The sequence below is a fragment of the Mustela erminea genome, chromosome 15, assembly GCF_009829155.1.
Source record: "Mustela erminea isolate mMusErm1 chromosome 15, mMusErm1.Pri, whole genome shotgun sequence".
Taxonomy (NCBI): domain Eukaryota; kingdom Metazoa; phylum Chordata; class Mammalia; order Carnivora; family Mustelidae; genus Mustela; species Mustela erminea.
The window spans coordinates 81,819,455-81,835,556 of record NC_045628.1 but is presented as its reverse complement, the minus strand read 5'-3'; the positions used below and the strand labels follow the sequence as shown (position 1 = coordinate 81,835,556).

The 16,102-nt window shown below is 38.7% G+C and overlaps 1 protein-coding gene across 6 annotated transcripts in view; it reads right to left on the bottom strand.

The window, feature by feature from the left end:
- Nucleotides 1-16,102, bottom strand: part of SACS (sacsin molecular chaperone) — a 95,970-nt gene that overhangs the window by 27,539 nt on the left and 52,329 nt on the right. For all 6 annotated transcript variants that reach the window (XM_032314536.1, XM_032314541.1, XM_032314537.1 and 3 more), the window contains 4 exons: nt 15,268-15,355; nt 14,276-14,361; nt 7,755-7,866; nt 1,587-1,733 (listed from right to left, as the gene is read on the bottom strand). In XM_032314536.1, the coding sequence (XP_032170427.1) occupies nt 1,587-1,733; nt 7,755-7,866; nt 14,276-14,361; nt 15,268-15,355 (433 nt within the window). The remainder of the gene's footprint in view (nt 1-1,586; nt 1,734-7,754; nt 7,867-14,275; nt 14,362-15,267; nt 15,356-16,102) is intronic.

Here is a 16,102-nt window from a genome sequence, read left to right as displayed (position 1 = left end):
ACTAGGTACATCAGATGCTCTGTACTTAGAGAAATTCTTCACCACAGTGCCTTTCTATGGACTTCCTGAGAGTAATTTTCACATGGTCTGCCTCACCTGCTGACTTTCACACCTAACCCTCATGCAAGATGCACCTTCATATTCACAGTCATCAACAGCAGCCTGTGCTGTCACAACCACGGCCTCCTAAACTTCCAGGTATTTTAAGTAGGAAATAAGAGGTCCACCAACCCAGCTGCTAAATCCATCAACAATGCGGTGGGATGGCACTCCCGTCTGCACTCCAGTTACTAAAATTATGTCAGAGATTCCGGATAGTTGTAAAGCATAACGCATGACCTTTGCAAATCCCCAGATTAGAGCACAGCATTCCAGTTAATGCTGTCCCACAGAAGCATGCTCATTCACGAACCGTGAACAAACCCACAGTGCTACGCGGATGTGGCAGTCAGCTAGACTCCCCAACTAAACAGTTCATTCCTGTAGGACACTCTCCACGCTTATGCGCGGGTTTAAAACTTCCACATGTCACAGACCTGAGGGGTAACTCATCAATGGTTGAACACACCAGTGCTAACATTGTTACATAACACTGCGAGATGTGATTTAATATATGATTTACATTCCACAATATATTATAATAATACAAATGCAATAAAAAATAGAAGCTTACAAAACTGGGCTACAGTGACCCAACACCCCACCTGCCAGTCCCAATTCAGGCTAGAGGTTTGAGAACAATACCACCCTCTTCTCTGAAGAGTGTTCCAGTGTGAACAATAAGTTATATGGTTTCCCTAGCTATAGCTACAGCTCTGCTAGCTAGCTCATTCTGCCCTCCTACAAGTTCAAAATGCAAACAGAGTATGAAACTAAACCATAGCAAGTGCCAATTCCATTAAAAAAAAACTTTTTAGCACAAACTGCAGTAAATCCTGAGAGCTTTGACTCTGGAAGATACATCCACTCTTAGAGACGACTACACGAAGAGTTTCAAGTACTTCCTATTGTAACCACAAACCAGAATCCTCATATTCTTTCTAGATTCAAAATGTGATTTCAAAGTAATCTTTGAAATACTCAAAGGTTTAAGAAGAGCAAAATTTTTATCAGGAAAATGTTAAGAAATCAGACTCAAAGATCTTCACTTTGTTATTCAATTCTACTGAGTATTATACTTTCCTCTTCAAGCTCCTAATATTTAAAAATAGGTACAAGAAAATCTGTGAAAATCCTTTTGTCTGACTCAAAGATAGTCAGTGTAAAACTTTTTAGAGTAGTAACAATTTATGCAGGTATTTTAAAAACTACAGTTCAAACCTCACGTAAAATAACTAAATATGTAATATTACACTGAACCCACCAGATCACGGAATTAATTTTCAACATCACATGATGAGGCTCTGGTGTACCGACCATGGTAACTTTAGAAAACATGGATAGGTCACTGGCATACTTCTTACTGCCATCAGAAAATTTGAAAAAGATGCCTTTTAAAAGTACCACCTCCAAAGTTAACTAAGTAAATTACAAAATATAGGTTAAAATAATTTTCATGACCATGACCCCAAAACCAAATACTATACCTGTTATATGATAGACAGAATTAAACCCAATTCCGAATCTTCCAACCTTCAGGGGGTCGTCCTTTTTCCTGCTCCTGGCTATTTCCTGAATGCCGTGCCAGTCCTCTGGTGTGAAAACTGCATTGTTGTACACATACAGAGCTGGCCCTGGGTGGTAAAGCACACGAGCAATATTCAGAAAGAAGTAAGGCATGGTGTTCAGGCCTCTGCCAAGAGCTTCCTCCACATAAAACTGCTTATTCCATGGGCAGATGGAAAGAAGTGAATGGATGGGGCGCCTGGGTGGCTCAGTGGGTTAAGCCTCTGCCTCCAGCTCAGGTCATGATCCCAGGGTCCTGGGATGGAGCCCCGAATCGGCCTCTCTGCTCAGCAGGGAGACTGCTTCCCCCTCTCTCTCTGCCTACTTGTGATCTCTGTCAAATAAATAAATAAAATCTTCAAAAAAAAAAAAAAAAAAGTGAATGGAATGACTGAATTCTGCAAAATAATTCTGATTTTCACAATAAAAGTAAAAACACAAGCTAATGGTAAAAATAACTAGCAGGGAAAAAAAATTATTGCTGGCCAAAACTCCAAAAAGGGAAAATTAAGAATGTTATGATACTTAACACATCCAAACCACAGAGCAAACAAGGAAGTTAATCAGAGTATACTATTACTTGACAAAATTTGCTCCTAAATGGTAGATTTAAATCATTTTGTAAATGGGATAACCTATAAAAGTACTAAGGAGACTTGTTATCTAAAAAAAAACCTTGTTAAGGGGCACCTGGGTAGCTCAGTAGTTAAGGGTCTGCCTTCCCAGGGTCCTGGGATCAAGCCCTGAATCCTGCTCCCTGCTCAGCGGGAAGCCTGCTTCTCCCTCTGCCACTCCCCCTGCTTGTGTTCCCTCTCTTGCTGTCTCTATCAAATAAATAAATCTTTAAAAAAAAAAAAACCTTGTTAATACATTATTTCATAAGAAGAAAAATAATCCTTGTTTGTTTCTGTTTTTGTCAGCCTCTGGAATTTTCTATATGAGGGATTATCTGTATAACTAAAACAATCATTAATGTGACAAATTTTAAAATCAACACTTCAGAATAATAGTACCCTGTCGTCAAAGTCATTCTTTTAATTTTTTTTTTTTTTAAGATTTTATTTATTCATTTGACAGAGATCACAAGCAGGCAGAGAGGCAGGCGGCGGTGGGCGGGGGGAGCAGGCTCCCTGGTGAGCAGAGAGCCCAATGTGGGGCTCAATCCCAGGACTCTAGGATTGTGACCTGAGTTAAAGGCAGAGACTTAACACACTGAGCCATCTAGGTGCCCCCAAAGTAGTTCTTTTAAAAGGTTAGCTTTATAATTCAAAATGTTTGAATTTATAATGTGAATTTATCATTCAAAGCATTTTTGGAACACTGCTTTTTTAAACTTCAGAATTTGAAAGAATTCAAACTTTCTTTGAATATGTTCAACTATGGTTAATTCATCATACTTAAAAATAATTAACAAAGTGCAAAGATATCTTAAGTGCATAGCTTAAGAAAGTCTTTCAAAGCAAACAAACCTGTAGAACCTCCATCCAAATGAACACAGAGAACGTTCCAGCACCCCCAAAAGCCTCCTTCACAGGCCTATAAATTCAAGATATGGGGATGCTGGCCATTGCTTGTTTTACAAAAATGGACTGCTGCTGTAATAGTCTAAGAATGGAGAAGAAAGTAGCCAGGACTGCCGAGGCCTTTCCAAGGAAGAGGACACAGGGGCTGAAGTGGACTCTGGATTTCAGACTCAGCTCTACTGTTACCAACTCACAACTTCGGGCAAACGAAAGCTTTTAAGGTTCAGTGTCCTCGTCTGCTCGTCTGTCAAATAAGGATGAGAAAAGTATCGCCTTACAAAGGAGTGTGGAGGCTCAAATGAACAATACAAATGAGGGACCAGCACAATGCCTGCAGCAGAGTAAACCCCGAAACAATCAGATCCTGTGACTGCTGTAATCATTAGTAGTGTATGTCATGTCAAGTATTTATGATCAACAAAATACTAACACAGGAATCTTAATAAAGTAAGTATCTTAATCGCCAACAGCTAACTCTAGCTGGCCTGAAACAGCATCTCATGAACAGTGTCTGGTTCTGCCTATTCCAAATATCCACTAAAAATACCTGTGAAGGCACAGAAACCGGGACCACAAAACCTCACAACACTGAACACCGGGACTGAGTGAGCCTCTGCCAGAATCCAGAAAGAACTTGCACAAGTAGAAGGTCTATGGAAGGGAATTATTAGTCCAGGAGGGAGGGACGCCTGGGTGGCTCAGTTGGTTAAGCAGCTGCCTTCAGCTCAGGTCATGATCCCAGCGTCCTGGGCTCGAGTCCCACATCGGGCTCCTTGCTCAGCAGGGAGCCTGCTTCTCCCTCTGCCACTCTGTCTGCCTGTGCTCACTCCCTCTCTCTCTCTCTCTGACAAATAAAGAAGTAAAATCTTAAAAAAAAAAAAAACCAAGTCTAGTGGGGAGCACACCACATAACCCTGGCAGGAGCAAAGCAGAGCTGCCAGCCTGGAGGAAGACCTCCCTTCCTTGCCACTGTCAACCCAAAATCCCCTGTGGCCCAGCTGCTTCTAGAAAATACCTGCCAAGATACAAAACAGATGTATGTTCTTACGAATTCATACAAAGCAGTGCTTCACATGGAAAGGAATTTCCTCCTCACAACCTCACTGTCCAAGGTTTACTGTCTCCCATTGGACCCATCAGTGAGCTCCTAGAAGGAAGGACACAGGCAACATAAACTCCTGTTCGTGGAACTGCCCTGTGTGCCAGTCTCTGGAGTGTGCCTGACACACATGCACGCCAGCCTGCAAGGCACACTTGCCTGACACATGTGTACCCGGCCTTCCGCAGCGTGCCTCACACACGGGCTAGCCTGTGGCTGAACCAGGCAGCGCTCAGATGAGCCCACAACAGCCAGCAGACAACTGCGCACGGCAGCTCGATGCATCGCTCTTCACTGGCTTCTGTACTGAGCGGGGGTAATCCAGTTCTTAGTTCAGATTTTAATCATGTTCTTATCTGATTACCCTCATCCTGGAATAATACTCATCCAGGAGATTTAATCTTGAATCTCACTGAATCTCCACCTCTACCTTGAAGGTCAATTTTAAAATACCCCAATCCACCCTGATTGAAAAGGTGCCTCTTCCTTCTGAGAGTGAAATAACAAAAGAATAAACTTCTTTGGAGAATCTTCTCGTACAGGAGATAGTTATCTGGGAAGGAAAGGTGAGAAGCAGGCCTGCAATCAACTTTCTCCTTTGGGAAGGTTAGAGGGAGAGAGAGAGAACCCAGCCCAATCTCCTTGTAAACATGCCGAGGACAGATCTCTGGGCAAACACACTAACACTATCTGCTAGCAGGAGTCTAGTAGATGCCTTCAGAACTTGCTTATTATAACTAAACCTGGAATTTACAGATTTAGGGGAACGAGTCATAAGCTATTTAATTATCAGAGAAAAATGTGAATGTTTTATCACTGAACTAGCTCCTTTCATGTAGGCAATGGCCTGCGTGCATCACTGAGAGGCCACTCCTGCTCAATGCAGGCCCAGATGTGTCCAGCACAGCATGAATGGACCTAACAGGAAGTGCTGGGAGTCTTCTCCACACTTCCTTCACTGTTTCTCTTAATTAACTACATTCTTGAAATCCTTACTGGGATGAAAATGGGTGAGAACTCCCCATTTCTATGCACCTGATTTGACAGATTGAGACTTCTGTCATCTGATTATATAAAAAAGAACAAAAACAAGGTGCACTGAAAAGTTCTCATTTGCAAAATTAACTATCAATAAAGGAAAACAAAACTAATATCCAAGAAGATGATACCAGCTAAGAAAACAACAACATCTGAACATAAGAGAAAGACATTCTCAAATACCCAAGAGCATGCAGGGTCCTTAACATATATTTGTTAAATAAAGGTATCAAAGATCATTTCTTCCTATTTTTATGTGTCCAAGTTTATTTTAGGAATGTAGGCATTCCTGATACTTAGAGGTAGACTCTGATAATCAAGAGTCTACCTCTAAGTATACAGCCAACCCTCGAGCAACACAGGTTTGAACTGCACAGATTACACATGATTTTCTTTGATAACCACTGTAAATGTACTTTCTTTCTGTTGTGATTTTAACATTTTTTTCCCTCTAATTTATTTATTTTGGAATCATATAGTATATAATACATATAGCATACAAAATATGTGTTAATTGACTATGCTATGGATAAGATGCTTCTGGTCAATATTCAGCTGTTAGGAGTTAAGTTTTGGGGGAGTCAGAAGTTATACACAGATTTTTGACTGCAAGGGGCTCATTCTTCCAGGGTCAACTGTACTTACAAATAAATTCAGTCAAATAATCATGTTCCAAATACTTTTTTTAAACAAGGTAAACTCAAGGCTAGAAGCAAAAAATCCTAGACCTTAGGTAGGAGTTTGAAGCAAAACACTTCTAGGATTTCCTCACACTGTCACCTTTATGGCTCTATGGTACACACATAATAATACCAATGTGACACCAGACATAAAATTTTCACACAGATGAACCCATTTAATCCACAAAATAACTTAGAGGCAGGGATGCATGGGAGGCTCACTTGGTTAAGCATCTGCCTTCTGCTCAGGTCAAGATCTCAGGGTCCTAGAATGGAGCCCCATGTTGGGCTCCCTGCTCAGTGGTGAGTCTGCTTCTCCCTCTCCCTCTGTACTTGCTCATGCTCTCTCTCAAATAAATAAATAAATAAAACCTTAAAGAAAAAAATAACTTAGAGGCAGATTTTGTCCTTATAACCATTTATAGGCAAGTGGGCTGAAATTAAGCAGAGCCAGGCCATCTGCTTCATTATGGTGAGTAAATATGAGGACTGGAGTGGTCATTGGGCAAACGGGTGCCCAGTGGAGACATGATTTGTGGTGGGCCCATGCAGGACCAGGACCTGAACAAGAGCCTCCTGTCCACACCTGCTATCTTTCAACAACAGTCACAATAAACCAGGGAATCTGAGAACCTGGTACTCCTCTCATAAAACTAAATGACAGTAGAGAGACGGCCGGCCCCATCACCAAGGCAGGACAGGTCAGGGCTACAATGGCAGCCTTCTGGTGCGTTACGTCTCACTGTCTTCAGACAAAGAAGTACAACTTGCCGATCACAAATCTGACCAAAAAACAAATATATCAGGGCGCCTGGGTGGCTCAGTGGGTTAAGCCGCTGCCTTCGGCTCAGGTCATGATCTCGGGGTCCTGGGATCGAGTCCCGCATTGGGCTCTCTGCTCAGCGGGGAGCCTGCTTCCCTCTCTCTCTCTCTGCCTGCCTCTCCGACTACTTGTGATTTCTCTCTGTCAAATAAATAAATAAAATCTTTAAAAAAAAAAACAAATATATCAGCTGTAATAAATGTTAAATATATACTGTTTAAAGAATTTAACAATTAATGTTGATATTCTCCTAAATCGTAAAACATATTTTCAAATATATATGACTTATATCTCTTTAAAAGTCTGTTCAGGGAAGTTTGACTCAATTGTTCTTATTTTCAATACCTTCCATTGTTTTCAGTCATACTATTATATATAATCATATCTAGTTGTTCATACATATCATCCTATTGACTTTTAAGGTGCACTAAAAGTTATGAACATTCTTTAGTACACAGCATATCACAAAGTAGGACGGAGGTATCAGGAGTCGACTGGTATGGTTCTCTCACTTTCCTTTCATTGTCCTTATTCCATTGTCTCCTCTAACCCTTCTTCCCAAACCACATCAAAACACCTAAAAGTAGAAAACAAGACTTCTTTCTAAATCCAGAGAACTGTTACATATGTGGAAAGGGTGTCCATTCTGTCTTGCTAATAATATAACTCACAAGTTTACTGAATAGAATAAGACACTTATGTATTTACATTCTTCATTTGAATTTCAAGATTTTTACTCTGTTCTCTAAAAATACTGACTTGGCAGACTCCTGCCCATCAAAAGCAGAGAAAAACATCTGGGAAAGTGGGACTGAATATGCCAAGAAGTGCAGTATCTGTGGCACACTGTTCATCAGAGTATTGTGAATTACTAAAATTACCTGTTAACACATAAAACAAACCTGTTCCTAATTATTGATTCTTACCCTGATATTGTGCCATTTCTTTTGACCAAAGAGTCTCCGTTCCATACTGAGTTTCATCATACAAAAATTTAACTTCTGTGGCCCCCGCATCTTCTGCATTCTGAATTAATTCCTAATCAAGAAATATACCAAAAAATAATATTTAATAATACAGTAATCTGACCATCTTTGAATTTACCTGTAACATTTAAAAAGTAATTACATTTAAGAAACAGAAACCCATTATTGACTCCATCACCTTTAAATCCGGTGGGGATGACTGCAAGTAACTGTCATGGGCACTGAGAATATGGTTGAGCTTGTGAGTCCTTCTCCAATCATACACCTAAAATGGGATGTTTAACATGCTATCTCCTCATCCCCAATACAAATCCTGAGACTATTTAAAACTCTTATTTACAAACTACCCAGAGCCTTCATTCAAAAGAAATTATTCCATTTCTGAAAGCTGCAAGGATTGTTCTGCTTCTGGCACAGGTAACTTCCTCTCAAAGTAGTTACCAAATACAGACATTTTTCACCTCTTTACCAAACTTATGCTTTCTTAGGAATAATTATGTATGTACCTATTAATATTCTGCATGCTTGAGAAGTTAGGTTATGAACCTGTCTTTCCCCTGCACTGAAGCTGAAAGCTTCTTCACAGTCAGGACTGACTCATTCCTTTCTCACAAAGAAGGCAGTAGTGTTATTTGTTTGGTGGATGGATGGTCACACCTTTGCAATGGAGAAAGGAAAGGTTTATATCATAGGTAGCCACAAAAAAAAAATCCTTAGTCTCAACAACCCCAATCACTTTGGCATGCCTATCAAAAACAGCCTGGGCTCTGGTCCATCTGAAGGGAGGGCGAGACTCTGAAATAAGAGGCCAACTCTTACAGCCAACACCATAATCATCAAACTTGAACTCAACGTATCTCCTGTTTATTCTGGACCTTGTGTAAAGTAAGGAAAAGTCAACAGACAACTGCCTGGAGAAGCTGACTTAAACCAAACCAAATCAAGTGGCTACATTTTAAATGGATGGGTCTTTAAAACACAATAATTTATCCTGTATTATTCACCCTAAATGAGGGGAGGGAGTGATGAGGACAGACAAGAAGTAAGGCGAGCTGATACTGATCTATGGCAATGCCAACAGCAAAAACTACAAGAGCTCCTTTTATACCTAAAAACACCTACAGATTGAAAGTGAAGGGGTGGAGAAGCATCTATCATGCTAACAGCTGCCAAAAAAAAGCCAAAGAAGACATACTTAAATCAGAAAAAAGAGATTTTAAACCAAAGACTGTAATGAGAAATGAAGAAGGGCATTATATCGTAATTAAGGGGTCTATGCATCAAGAAGATCAACAACTCAGTATTTATGCCCTCAACTTGGGGAGCACCCAAACATATAAATCATTTAATAACAAACATAAAGGAAATCACTGATAATAATACAATAACAGTAAGGGGACTTTAACACCCCACTGACATCAATAAACAGATCATCTAAGCAGAACATCAATAAGGAAACAATGTCTTTGAATGACACACTGGACCAGTTGGACTTAACAGCTATAATCAAAACATTTCATCCTAAAGAAGCAGAACACACATTCTCTTCAAGTGCACATGGAACATTTTCCAGAATAGATCACATACTGGGTCACAAATCAGGCCACAACTAGTAGAAAAAGACTGAGATCATACCACGCATATTTTCAGACCACAGTGCTATAAAACTTGAAGTCAACCATAAGAAAACATTTGGAAAGACCACAAATACATGGAGATTAAAGAACATCCCACTAAAGAATGAATGAGTTAACCAGGAAATTAAAAAAGAAATTAAAAAGTACACAAAAGCAAATGAAAATAAAAAGACAACAGTCCAGAACCTTTGGGATACAGCAAAGGTAATCCTAAAAGGGAAGTAAACTGCAATATAGGACTACTTCAAGAAGCATGAAAAGTCTCATACAACCTAACCTTAAACCTTAAGGAGGTAGAAAAGAACTGCAAAGAAAGCCTAAACTCAGCAGAAGAAGGGAAGTAATAAAGACTAAAACAGAATAAATGATATAGAAAGAAACAAACAAAAAACCAGAACAGATCAATAAAACTAACAGCTGGTTCTTTCAAAGAATTAAAAAATTTAATAAACCCCTAGCCAAACTTAGCAAAAAGAAAAAAAAAGGACCCAAATAAGTAAAACCGCAAATGAAAGAGGAGAGATCAGAACCCACATCACAGAAATACAAACTATCAAAATATTACGAAAAGGTATATGCCAACAAACTCAGCAATCTAGAAGAAATAGACATATTCTTAGACACATACAAACTACCAAACCTAAACTGGAAGAAACAGAAAATTTGAACAGTCCAGCAAAGAAACTGAATCAGTAATCACAAATCTCCCAACAAACAAAAGTCCGGGGCCAGATGGCTTCCCCGGGGAATTCTATCAGACATTCAAAGAAGAATTAACATCTATTATTTTATTTTTTAAGATTTTATTTATTTATTTGACAGGCAGAGATCACAATTAGGCGGAGGGGCAGGCAGAGAGAGAGGAAGGGAAGCAGGCTCCCTGCTGAGCAGAGAGCCCAACATGGGGCTGGATCCCAGAACCCTGGGATCATGACCCGAGCCGAAGGCCCAGGCTTTAACCCACTGAGCACCCAGGCACCCCTACTATTTTCAAACTGTTTCAAAAAATAGAAATGGAAGGAAAACTTCCAAACTCTGAGGCCAGCATTACTTTGATTAAAATCAGACAAAGACCCCATTAAAAAAAAGAATTACAGGCTAATGTCCCTGATGAAAATAGATGTAAAAATTCTCAAGAAGATACGAGCTAATAAGATCCAACAGTACATTTAAAATAATTATTCATCATAATCAAGTGGAATTTCTTCCTGGACAGCAGGAGTGGTTCAATATCTGCAAATGAAACTACGTGATATACCACATTAATAAAAGAAAGGATAAGAACCATATGGTACTCTCAATTGATGCAGAAAAAGCATTTGACAAAATACAATACCCATTCTTGATAAAAACCCTCAACAAAGTAGGGATAGATGGAATATACCTCAATATCATAAAGGTCATACATGAAAGATCCACAGCTAATATCATTCTTTGGGGGAAAAACAGAGCTTTTCCCCTATGGTCAGGAACAAGACAGGGATGGCCCCTCTCACCATTACTGTTTAATATAGTATTGGAAGTCTCAGCCTCAGCAATCAGACAACACAAAGAAATAAAAGGCATCCAAACTGGCAAGGAAGAAGTCAAGCTTTCACTATTTACAATCAGCATGATATACTATATAGAAAACCTAAAAGACTCCACCAAAAAATTGCTAGAACTAATACATGACTCAGCAATGACACAGGTTGTAAAATCAATGTAAGGAAGTCGCTTGCATTTCTAGACACCAATAATAAAGCAGCAGAAAAAGAAATCAAGGAATCAATTATACATATAATTGCACCAAAAACCATGATACCTAGGAGTAAATCTAACCAAAGAGGTAAAAGATCCGTACTCTGAAAACTGCAGAACACTTAGGAATGAAACTTATGAGAACACACAAAAGTGGGAAAAAAATTCCATGTTTGTGCGTTGGAAAAACACTGTTAAAATGTCAATACCACCCAAAGCAATCTACACATTTAATGCAACCCCTAACAAAATATCACCAGCACTTTTTTTTAAGGTTTATTTATTTTAGAGATAGTGTGTGCTCACATAAGTAGGGAGAGGGATAGAAACACAGGCAGACTCCCCATGAGCTCAGAGCCCAACACTGGGCTTGATCTCACAAAACTGAGATGTCTTGAGCTGAAACCGAGAGTCGGATGCTCAACTGACTAGCCACTCAGGTACCCCACCATCATCATTTTTCACAGAGCTAAAATAAACAATTCCAAAATTTGTATGGAACCAGACAAGATCCCAAATAGCCAAAGTAATGTTAGAAAAAGGAAACCAAAGCTGGAAGCATCACAATTCCAAACTTCAAGCTGTATTACAAAGCTGGAGTCATCAAGAGAGTATGGTACTGGCACAAGAACAGACACAGTGATCAATGGAACAAAACAGAAAACATGGAAACGGACCCACAGCTATATTGCCAACCAATCTTTGACAAAACAGGAAAGAATATCCAATGGAAAAAAGACAATCACTTCAACAAATAGTATTGGGAAAACTGGCCAGCAGCATGCAAAAGAATGAAGCTGGAACACTTTCTTATACCATACCCCAAAATAAATTCAAAGTGGATGAAAGACCTAAAAGTGAGACAGGAAACCATCAGAACCCTAGCAGAGAACATAGGCAGTAACCTCTTTGATCTTAGCGGTAGCAACTTCTTACTAGACATGTTGCCAAAGGAAAGGGAAACAAAAGCAAAAATGAACTACTGGGACTTCACCAAAATAAAAAGCTGCACAGCAAAGGAAACAATCAGCAAAACGAAAAGGCAGCCTATGGAATGGGAGAAGATATTTGCAAATGACATACGATAAAGGTTTAGTATCCAAAATCTATAAAGAACTTATCAAACTCAACACCCAAAAAACAAATAATCCACTTAAGAAATGCACAGAAGGCATGAATAGACACTTTCCCAAGAAGACATCCAGATGGCTAACAGACACAGGAAAACATGCTCCACATCACTCATCATCACAGATATACAAATCAAAACCACAAAGATACACCATCTCATACCAGTCGGAATGGCTAAAATTAACAGAGGAAACAACAGATGTTGGTAAGGATGAGAAAGGGGAACCCTGTTGGTGGGAATGCAAACTGGTGCAGCCAGTCTGGAAAACAGTATGGGGGTTCCTTAAGAAATTAAAAATAGGGCTACCCTAATATCTAGCAATAACAGTACTAGGTATTTACCCAAAGTATCCAAAAATACAGATTTGAAGAGATACACGCACTGCAATGTTTATAGCAGCATTATTAACAAGAGCCAAGCTATGGAAAGAGTCCGAGTGTCCACTGACTAATGAATGGATAAAGAAGATGTGGTATGTACATACAATGGAATATTACACAGCCATCAAAAAGAATGAAATCTTGTCATTTGCAACAACATGCATGGAGCTAGAATGTTTTATGCTAAGCAAAAGAAGTCGGGCAAAGAAAAACAAATACCATATGACTTCACTCATATGTAGAATTTAGGAAACAAAACAGATGAATGTGTTGGAAGGGAAAAAAAGGAAACAAACATAAAAGACCCCTCATGACAGAGAACAAACAAGGCTGATAGAGGGAAGCGGATCGGGGGACAGGCTAAATGGGTGGTGGGTATTAGGAAGTGCGAGCACTTGTTATGATGAGCACTGGATGTTACATGTAAGGGATGAATCAGTAAATTCTACTCCCGAAGCCAATAAATAAATAAATAAATAAATAAATAATAAAAACAAAGTAAAAGATTAAAAAATAAAATAAAATCACTAATGATGGAGCAATCCCCCTAATCGGCGCCTGAGTATGACTAAATTCAACTAAATACACCTAATCCTTACTCTCTAAAAACTTAGCACCCGAACTAGAAAATATAATGAGGGCCAAGATGTTAAAGGCAATAAACACTGAATAAATTAACGAGAAGAAAAGAAAATGCACTGACAGTTAATCTCTTCTTACAATTAATTAGGGAGTTTCCTGATTAGGCTAAACACAAAATCAAATTTTTGCTGTATCTTCTACTATTGTTTTTTTTGTGTGTGTGTGGTTGTTCAGGTTTCTGGGTTCTTTTGATTTTCAATGAGTATATTCAAACTAAAAGAATATACTGTAAATAGAAACAAATAACTAAAATCATTATACTATGAAATAAATTCTCCTAAAAGGCAAACCTCTCAGTCCAGGGGTCAAATGTGTTCACGGCCCCTGAATGTGGGTTTTGCATTATTTCATTCCTCTGGTCAACCAGTGGGTTCATAAACATCTGCAAGATGTTTCACATAACATTTATAAGATTACATTATATACTGACATAAAACAACAGAAAGAGTGTTCCTAGAGCAACACTGTGCTTGATCACAGCACAAAACAACTTAGTGGGTTCCTCTGCCTCTGAAACCTCCTGTATTTACAATGGCCCCATTTTCAACCCATCCCATCCAGCATATGCACTGCAGGCACAGAGGGAAATAAATACTGCTATTCAGATCTTGACAAAATTTTTTTAAAAGTTAAATGCTACGAGGATTTCCAACTCATTTTACTCCATCTCATTTTTTTTTAATTTTTTATTATTATTTTTTTAAATTATGTTATGTTAGTCACCATACAGTACGTCATTAGTTTTTGATGTAGTGCTCCATGATTCATGGTTTACGTATAACACCCAGTGCTCCACGCAGTACGTGTCCTCTGGGCCAACCCAATCCCCTACTCCTCTCCCCTCTAAAACCCTCATTTTTGTTTCTTGGAGTCCACAGTCTCTCATTTTTATCAAAGTAAATTTACACATGTACACAACAAACACCCTACCTTAAGAATCTGTCCTCCTTCTGGATACCTTCTTAAAATGTCCTTGAGAAAGTCAACAAGTGGTGGTGTTGTCTGACCAAATCGACCTAAAACAGAGAACACATTTAAAAAATGATTTAGAAAGAAAAATCCCATAAGTGTTACCAATGGGTTATTTAATTCCAAGACATAGTAAAATTATATAAGTTATGACTTTATACATTTTATGCCAGCACTCAGGTAGGAAAATCTACCTGACTAAATTAGATTCAGCAGAAAGCAAAGCAGACTCAATTTACTGAATCTCAAGACTTAATGGAACTACAAAATTCAGGTTTTAAAAAACGTTCAAAAACAGACTACATATCACAGGAGATAATTAATTCAAAAAAATAAAAAGCAAGAGGGGTGAGGGCAGGAATTGTTGCCAGTTTCCAAAACAAATGAAATAAACGGCATCATTTTGTAGGTACTTTGCCACCAAATAATAAGCCAGAGATAGTGATGTCTATTATGACATTGTTAATATTCTCAGACTCAAATGATGTTCTGATTATTCTGAGATTGGCATAGTCAATGTCCCAGAACCGGTCCATTCAAATAGCCTTAGGCATTTCCTAACCAAGAGATTCTTAGAACTGACTGACCCCTTTGCCTTAGAGAGGTGGTTACAGGCAAGTATAGAGAGGATGGGGAAAGAAAGGTTAACTTCCAGATGCACAAAAAAAACCCCTGTAAATTATTTAAAAAGAACTCTGGCTTAAAACAATGAAATCATCACTACAAATTTATCAACATCATTTCGGCAGAGTGCCCACCAGGACCAAGCCCCAGTAGGACTCTGCTCCACAGGGCCTAATACCCTACGCACTCTTATAATTCACCAGCTCCATTTGCCCTTGCTTTCCTCTGGCCTGGATACCCCCTCAACCCATTCCATGGAATATACTTTCACAATATAATCTTTATGCAACTAAAAATGGCATATGCTCCTGGTAAAGTCAATGTAATACCTCCCCCTTTCAAGCCTTTTGATTGAAGGTTTACAAAAAGATGACAGTTTTTGAAAGTCAGATCTCCGATCTTGATCCAGTCAGGTAACTGAAAAAAAGAAAAGAAAATGTATGAAAAGCAGTATTGTTCCTAAAACTGTACATTCGAACTATCTCGATTTTTTTTCACTTAAGAAATAATGCTTGTGAACCATTCTTATCAGGAAATAAGTTGCTCTGAGGAAGTGAATATTTCAAAAAACAGAAATTTAGTCAATAATTTTATTTAACTTAAAGGACTTCTCTTAACCTAAAGGATTTTAACTTAAACCTAAAGGATTTTTCCTTAAATAATTATAAAGATCTGCTTTAAAATAACTCAAATGCTACTGCTCTTTCTGAAAAAATAAAATAAAGTAAAATAAAATAACTCAAATGTTTTATGATGAATCAGGATCATTAAAATAAACAAAATCATTCTCTTTGTATTTCCAAAGTGTACCGCTCAGAAGCCAAAGCCAGATCAACCTTCTCTCCAGCGGTCCACTCAAGTACTACTATGGAATGACCTCTTACAGGTCAATGGTCTGCAAAACATTACTCAAAAGCCCACCAGAATAATCAAACTTTGTAACTTACACTCAACAGGGTGTGAATGGCATCACTTACCATATCAAAAATTCAGTATTTCCAATTATCTACCACCCAACCCACACTGATATCCTTCAAGGTTCCTAAAGCTCGACCTGTCAAAAATGACCTCACTGGATTTCCTTCCAAACCCTTAACCCTCATCTTTTACTTTGTATTTCAGTTAACAGTGGCACCTTCTACCTGTTCACTTTAGAGGGAACCA